The sequence below is a fragment of the Lathyrus oleraceus genome, chromosome 3 (assembly GCF_024323335.1).
Source record: "Lathyrus oleraceus cultivar Zhongwan6 chromosome 3, CAAS_Psat_ZW6_1.0, whole genome shotgun sequence".
Classification (NCBI taxonomy): Eukaryota; Viridiplantae; Streptophyta; class Magnoliopsida; order Fabales; family Fabaceae; genus Lathyrus; species Lathyrus oleraceus.
In genome coordinates this window covers 329,588,157-329,596,454 of record NC_066581.1, presented here as the reverse complement: position 1 = coordinate 329,596,454, position 8,298 = coordinate 329,588,157, and the positions used below count along the sequence as shown (strand labels likewise).

At 33.3% G+C, this 8,298-nt stretch overlaps 1 protein-coding gene across 1 annotated transcript; it reads right to left on the bottom strand.

The window, feature by feature from the left end:
- Window positions 1-1,342: 1,342 nt before the first annotated feature.
- On the bottom strand, window positions 1,343-4,883 carry LOC127127467 (vacuolar cation/proton exchanger 3). Its single transcript, XM_051056657.1, has 12 exons — window positions 4,484-4,883; window positions 3,929-3,996; window positions 3,799-3,827; window positions 3,513-3,709; window positions 3,225-3,437; window positions 3,009-3,137; window positions 2,640-2,756; window positions 2,439-2,492; window positions 2,191-2,307; window positions 1,901-1,991; window positions 1,729-1,793; window positions 1,343-1,632 (listed from the first exon to the last, which is right to left on the bottom strand). The coding sequence occupies exons 1-11, from the start codon at window positions 4,775-4,777 to the stop codon at window positions 1,732-1,734; spliced, it is 1,371 nt and encodes a 456-aa protein (XP_050912614.1). The 5' UTR covers window positions 4,778-4,883; the 3' UTR covers window positions 1,343-1,632; window positions 1,729-1,731.
- Window positions 4,884-8,298: the final 3,415 nt, after the last annotated feature.

The window sequence follows — 8,298 nt, the reverse complement described above, 5'->3', positions numbered from 1 at the left end:
AGTTTTTTAAGATTTTTTTTCAATTTTTAGATAATAATGTTTATTTCATTTGTTATATGTTATATTATACATAATTATTATTTTTTGTGATTTTATATAATATTAATATTAAAAATTTATAATTGTAATTTGACTATTGAAAAACCGTTTAAACTAAGTCTATGTTAGGTTGCGTGTCTAAGGTCTTTTCACTGTGGTTTTGAGAAGTTAATATGTTTAATTTCGAAGTGTTTTTTCACCATGATTTTCAAACTTTCCATACACATTAAATAGCCCATTTTTTTATGATTCATCCAAATCGAATCACACATGATTTATTTTTTAATTGAATAATATTTTACGTCAACCAATCTCAATCACCACAACAGTGACAAACATTATCTCACTAAGTGAAGTCGATTTTCTCTCTAGCCTCGGCTTATCAAGTCATTCATGATCTTTGTGAGGCCTTTGACCATAGGTTAGTTAGGTATTTCCTATCTCTTCCACTCATTTGGGATAGTTGAACATCCTCTAAAATTGTGGTATTCTCTTGGCAACTTCTCTTGGATAGTTTTCTCTTTAGAGTGAATCCGTTCAAGAGGAGGGTCATCGTGGATCTGAAGGTTACCTCTTACATCCTTTGCGGGGATTGAATTGAATCCAACTCCCACTTGTTTGTTACACATGTTCTTAGTCCTCTAATGTCTGATATGAGATTTTTGGTGGTTAGGGGTTCAAGTGGCACTTCTTAGGGATCTTAAGACTCTCTTTGAATTTTTTGTATCTTTAGGAATTAAGTCTAAGTCTAAGAGAGTTTTTACCATAATTTGACATGCGGTCATTTGGTCTATTTGGTTTGAGCATAATGAGAAAAACTTTTCTTGTAAGATAGCAAACGTGAAAGAATTTAAAGAGAAGAGTATTTTTTGGCTTGGAGTTGATTTTATAATCGGGTTTCTATAAACTCCTTCTCTTTCTTTAACTGACTTCAGAATTATATCTAGTGTCTTAGCGTATAGAGGTTCAAGAAGTATGATCTACTTCGATGTGTTAAGTGGTTCTGTTGTAGCCTTGGTATTTTTGGTTTGTCATTGATGGATCTGATGGCCTAAGTTCTAGCCGATGTGTTATTGGGTGGAGATTCATAATGCAGTGATGTTTTAGGGCTTTTGGTTTTGTTTGGTCTTGTTGAGATTTTCTCGGTGTAGCTTGTTTTGGCTGCTTCCGTTTTGTTGATCTTTAGTTGGCTTTTGTATTTTGATACTTCATATGTCAAGTTGACTTTTATAGAGGTTCAAAAGATATAAAGAACATGAGATTCAGCTATTCAAAAGTGACTTTTGCTTAAGCAAACTCAAAATGATGAAAACAAATTCCATTTATTTGATAGACCCAATAAAATGCACGATAAAAAACAATCCCTTGAATCCTATACAAATAGGAAACAAAATATATGATTTAAAATCTTAGAGGCCTATTCACAAAGCACGCAATAAAATTCCCAAAGCCACTACAAACATTTTCTTCCCTCCTATCTGGATGTGACAAAATGATTGAAATGAACCAATAACCAATGTATTGAATCTGCATTTGAGTTTGAATATATGCTACCATCCTTCATTTATGGAAGGAACCAAAATAGGCCAAACCCTGAAAAATCAATCCAAATTCACATAGTTAGCTATAGAGTCATCATATAATTATTTTGCACAACATTAAATAATCAATATCTTCATTGTTACATACCTATTAGGCACTTAAAACTGAATCAGTGACAGTTTTAAGAGTGATGTTATGAACATCATTTGGGTCTGTGGAAAAATTGAAATACAAATTTTAGATATATCAAGTTAAAATTCAGAATTTATATATAATTAAGAATGGTATAAGTTTTTACAATTATACTTATTTTACTAACCATTGGGAATTCTTTGTACAAAGAAGCAAGCAGCAATAACAAAGTAGCAAAATAAGAGAACAAGGCCTTTCATGTAGTGAGAAGTACCATCCTACAAATAAGATATTGGTTATGTCATGTGAATAATATATGTAACATTTCATTCAGGGGGTAATGAAAAAATTTAGTGTTCGGTTAAGAAGTGTAATTTGACCTAATTCTATCTTATAAAATCGATTTCCAGAAGATGATTTCTTTCACTTTCAAACATGTTCCGACCATATATTAAATTAAATGTGAAATTTACATACCTGTAAAGTGAACGATGTCACTATAATTGCGACAGCAAGAGAACCTGTCTCAAGGAGGTTGAAGTTTAGATCCATATTCACACCCATTCCCCAAGAAACAGTAACACAGAGTGGAACCTGAATTTTAATATTACACAAGTTTTTATTATTATTCAAATAAAGAAAATTATATAAAAAGGTCACCGCAAGACGACACTGTTTCAATCGCAATCTTTATAAATATAAAAGTTGAGAGTATGTCTATTTACCACAAACATGGCAATTTGAGTGGAAGAGCCCAATGCAACACCTAAGGAAATGTCCTGCAATCATGAAATCAGTTTAGCTTCACTAGAATAATTTTTTTTCCTTTCAATTCAACAACTTTATAGCTTGGAAAATATGAATTTAATCCTATCTTAAATGAAAGGATTAAGCATAGAATTGATTATAAGTCTGTAAATTCTTACCAGCTTGTTCTTGAAAGCGAAAATGATTGCACCCGCATGTTCAGCCGCATTGCCAACTATCGGAAGCAAGATTATGCTGAGAAAGCTCACAGATAAACCCCATGAATCTGATGCATCCTGTTAACAATACTTTATAAGCTATTTTCATATAAGCTATAAGGTGTTATTATAAGCTATTCTGAAGAGTTTATGAAAATAAGTTGAAACATTACTATAAGCTCTGTCAAACAGTCTTACAAGTACTTATATCAGTAGATATAATCAATTCAAACAAATCCATAGTACATAACTGCTTATATAATAAACACTTATTCAACAAGTGCTTAATTGAGCTTTCAAAATTAGATCTAAACAATTTAGTTGAATTACCTCAATTGTATCCACCACATATTCAGACAACAAAGCAATGAACACAGTCATTCCAGCCAACCAAGCAAATCCACTCCAGAATCCAATCACAGCCTCTTCTTCCGCTCCATTGTTCTCACCTTCCCCTTCCTGTTCAACAAAGTGCATAACAAATTACAATCGCAACAATTTTAACAATTCAACATTCTCATATACACCTCAGTTAAGAAAACATACATCTTCCGCTTCAAATAATTGCCTATGCGTCCATAATTGAAAGATCAAGTAAGCAAAATACGCAACCAGCATAACAATGCTAGAAGCTCTCGACAAATACAGCGAAGGCTCTACGGTGAGTTCAGCCGAAGCAGCGCTGTACGTGAATAGCAACGGAAGCAAATGGCATAACAACGCCAATAACAACATCAACGAGTTCACATCCGCTTGTCTCTGCAAAATTATCAACATTCAAAATTTCCGTAATAGAAAACAAAAAAACTTCGAAATTGACTTCTAAGGACTTACTCTGTCGTACTTCTGCTCCTCTCCAATATTCGCAATTCCACCGCAAAGTAGAGAAGTTCCGAGAACAAGAAGAAGATTCGAAAGCACGGAACCTAAGAGAGAATACTTCACAACAGCAATTTTGTTGGTGGTAAGAGCAAATATTGCAATAATAAGCTCAGTAACATTCCCACATGTTGCATTAAGAAGTCCTCCAACTGTAAATTACACATTATATATAAAACTTTCAATTAGTTCCAATAATCAAACAGTAACTAAATTAGTACTAATGAAGAGTTTTATATACCTGTTGGACCAGTGAAAATGGCAATTTGTCTGCAACATTCACCAAAACATAGAAATTTAAACAAGAATTAGCAATTAATTAGTACTAATCAAACAGTTAAAGATGCAATGAAGTTGATTAGATTCCTTACTCTGTGAGAAAGCTCACACGTTCAGCGAGTGGAGTGAGGCCAAGTAAGCTCAATATGAAAACCCAGGACTGTTTTGCAAATAATTATAAAAAATAAAATTAGAGTTAATTATAAACTATAATCATCATTAATTTATTAATTAATATAATAAAAGCAAATAAAATAAGCAATTAACCGTGCAATAAAAATCATACTACACTTTACGGTTTACAATAAGAATATTCATCAACTTTCATTTCAGTCAACAAAAGCTTTAATAATCATAAACTCTTTATAAATGCTTTTTTAAAATCCCAAAAATAAAAAAAAAACTTAATAATCTTATTTTTTAAAAATTAATTAATTTTTGACTCAGCTCCAAAACTCTTAGTCATTTAAAACATTCCATTCATCGGATTCAAATCTAATATTAAATGCGTAATTATAATTATAAATTACTATCTGCAACTGCACCATGAACATAAAAGATTTAGATCTTCTATGAACAATATCGAAATCGCAATTAATAATTATACATAGAGATAAAAATTGTAGTGAGTAGAGGAATGAACTCACTCTTCCTAAGCCAAGATAATGAGCTACGATAGCAGCAGGAATGGCAGGAAAGAGAATGGAAAGCTTGGTCCCAAGAATAACCTCTTGGAGGTTAGCGACCACATTCCTAACCGAAGCGCATCGAATCTTCGACACGAGTGTCCGGTCGGACTTCTTTCGCAACGAAGAGGACGACATGTTATGCGCGGTTCGGCTCCGGCCATGTCCATGTCTAGACTCCTTGGTTAAGACCTTTGGATGACCATTCTCCAAAAGCCATGGTTGTTGCTCTTGTTGTATTTGGCGAGAAGCCATGACAAAATGTTAAAAATACAAACAAAAAGTGAAAGTGTGGTGTATAGTACTTGTTTTGCTTGCTATGGTCACTACTATATCTCTTTGTGCATGTAATGTTTTGTTCAACAATGTGTGTATTTATATATCGTATGTAGAATGTGGATTATGAAAACTTCCAAATTATGACACCTTCCGCGAAGTTTCCTCAAAATATATTTAAGGTATTTTTAGAAATTTCTATTTTAATTTTTTTGAGATATAAAAATTGGAAGAAAAAAAAAAGATTTTTTATTTTTTAAGGATGGGATTTTATACATTCCTTTCCAAAATAAAATATATATACTAGTTGATAAGGATATACTTTAAAACCTTTTTATTTATTTTATAAATTTACTACTATAATAATAATTATTATTATGCATTAAAAGTTATAAATTTACTATTATTCAACATGAACAAGAACAAATATGATTGGCGCCAACGGAATTGAGTAGTTGCCCACTTGTTAAACTATTTGTGGTGTGGCTTTAACGATAATTTTTACATAATTACAATGTGACATTTTAAATTTATTTATTTTTTTGACAAAAAAGATTCTTAAAATTTAAATAAAATTTCCATATCATCTTGATTTCGTGTAAATCCATAATAGAATAGTAGTATATAAAATCCCCCCCGAAAAAGAATAATAGTATCTACTATATATCAAACATAATTTATATTCATACAATAGTTTAAAAAAAAAAGGATAATGAGACTAAATTTCAAAGTTAGAACTTTTTATTTAAATAATCTAATATTTTAAATTAATTCTTAAAATAATTTATGTTTCAATTTTTTTCTAAAATATCTATTTTTAGATTTGGACCAAATGTTATTGTCAGATGAATCAGTGATAGTTCTGGATTGACGACGTCAATTGGATTTGCGACGTAAATTGGATTGGTGAATTCATATGGTGTTGCCAATTTAATTGGCACCGATGTACAACTTTAAAGGAGGGGTCAAATGGTCTGACAACAGTGTACAAATAGAATTTTTTAAGATAAATAGTAAACATTAATATTTAATTAAAAAAACTTTTACATAAGCCCTAACGATGACGACCGAGTTGGTTATATCGGCCACCGGTCCACACCCACTAGCTACCCTTACTCATTGTTCTCGTTGTTGATTCACTCCAGGTGTTTGAGGATTTAAGGTCTCAGGAACATCAGCAGAATCCCTAAGAAATTCTTCCATTTCTAAGAAGTCTTATGTATGGAGCGACACACTACCATAACTGAGTTCGCGACCCGTGCTTGAGTAGTTGGGATGTGTTGAAGGGACCATTGGTGTGCGGCATGGATGATTGAATGGGGACATTGGTGTGAACGACTCGTTGGAGAAAGGTTGGAATGGTTGTTCTGGTGTTTGAAAGCCATATAGTTGTTGTGATGTTTGTGTGTTTTGGCAATGGTGCGATGTTTGGACGTTTTGGCTATGGTATGATGTTTGGTCGTTATGTCTATGGTATGAGGATAGGTTGGTGTTATATGTTCCTTGGGTGTTTTGGCTATATCTTGATGTTGTATTAAGGCATATGCATTTTGGGCATCTTGATAATAGTCATTTTGTTGACGATGGTATGGGGGACGCTCTTGGTTTTGTGGTTGTGTGTCTGACATGTTTTGATTGTGGGTTTGTGAGTTTGTGGGTCAATAATTTGTTGGGTAGGGGTAGTGAGTAACCTGTATGATAATTTTCTGGGGGGTTAGACATTGAAGCTTCCTGTGTGTAAGTGGTTTGTTGTGGGTCTTATAGATACCTCTCTTTGGAAACAAACCCAGTTGCAACCGATCTGTACCAAGCCATGTAAGTATTAGTTGGTATAAACACGGTTGACATCACAGCATCAAGTAAGACATGGTCATGACGGTGCATCCATTTGTGACACTCAAGTTTAGCAAAGTCCTTCCAATTGGCAAAATTACATTATTCATTAATTTTTAGTTGGTGTTATTGACTGAGGTCAGTCGGGGGATCTGGGATATTTTGAAGCATTCTGAACATATGGCAAACTTGAACTTGGATGACGATGAGCCATCCTTTGATATTTTATGTAACCCGTATATGCGGTCAGATAATGAGTTAAAAGTGGGAGACCGTTTTCGCACTAAAGAAGATTGTGTGGGAGCAATCAAAAAATTTCACATGGAAAACTCTATTGATTATACCATACACCGTACAAATGCGAGAAGGCATGTCATTCATTGTCGTAATGTGTTTTACACGTTTCGACTGGCAGTTGTGAGTGCAACTCTCCATTTAGAAAAGACTTTTATGCATCAAATATTGAGTTTGTGTGTGAAAAACACTATATAGATCGACACATACGACTTTAGGTCGATCTATAAAAAATTTTCTTCAGCATAGGTCAAGACATAAATTGCATAGGTCGACACACATACTTCAATATTGAAGCCTGTAGGCCATGTCCATGTGCTGACCGTCTTAAGTCGACCTAAGACCTTTATAGGTCGACCTATGACATTTAGAGGTTGACACATAACTTTGATAGGTCGACCTATAAACCTAAAATCTTGAATTTTTGCATTCTTTTCAATTTCTTTTGCATTTCTTTTGCTTCATACTTGCATCCATATACATACTTAAGACATGCATCATTCTCTAGTAAGGTTTCTAGAGTGAGTAAAACCTACATGAATCCAGGATTTCAAAGCATTCTCATCATCTTCAACTCATCTATGCATACATACAATCAAACTACATATAATCATTTTTTGATTGGGTGCCATATAGATTAGGGTTGATAATATCCAATTAGGTTTATTGTACCGAGAATATTGGGTTGAGAACTTTGAGTGATTCAAATCAAAAAACCGAGTTGGGGTTTTCCTTCAAGATCTCTTAGGATTTGAAGGTTTTGGACAAGAATCTGCAATTCGGATCCGATCAAGTGAAAACCTTGGGACAAGGGGTGCCTTGCAAGGGAGTGGCGTGAGACGGTGGACCGTGTTGGAAAATCTTGGGTTTCAATAAGTGTGCGCTTGGGATTAATTCAATCGGGTGAAAGCTTTGGGACAAGGAGTGCCTTGTAAGGAAGTAGCAAGACCGGGTGAATTGAAGCGAAAATGTTGGTTACTTGATCAATCTTTGATCAAGGGTTTTGGAGGCAGTATAGTCAACATCAAACTTAGGGTTTGTAGGGTTTGATTTCTTCATCACTTGTATACACATGTTTTGCAAAGTAAGATTTATTATAATATCTCAATTTGAATTCGAATTAAGGGTAGACATACCCATAACGAGGTCGATTGGGGAACTTCCTAAACAAATTCTTGTGCTCTCTCTCTCTCTCTCTATATATATATATATATATATATATATATATATATATAGTTTTTCGGTTTGCAAATTATCGATTGCATTTATCGTTTGATCAATATTGTTTGGATCATAATTTTGAATTCATTTTGAAATTTGTGTTATTGTGTATATCAGAAACCATTTGATTATGATTGTATTTCTATAACAAC

Bases quoted from the DNA above. Each gene is read 5' to 3' on its own strand.
- LOC127127467 (XM_051056657.1), bottom strand. From the start codon at position 4,777: ATGGCTTCTCGCCAAATACAACAAGAGCAACAACCATGGCTTTTGGAG. The intron at 3,710-3,798 runs GTATATAAAACT...TGTAATTTACAG, and splicing joins CATTTTCACTGGTCCAACAG to TTGGAGGACTTCTTAATGCA. The intron at 1,992-2,190 runs GTATGTAAATTT...TCTTATTTGTAG, and splicing joins TGACATCGTTCACTTTACAG to GATGGTACTTCTCACTACAT.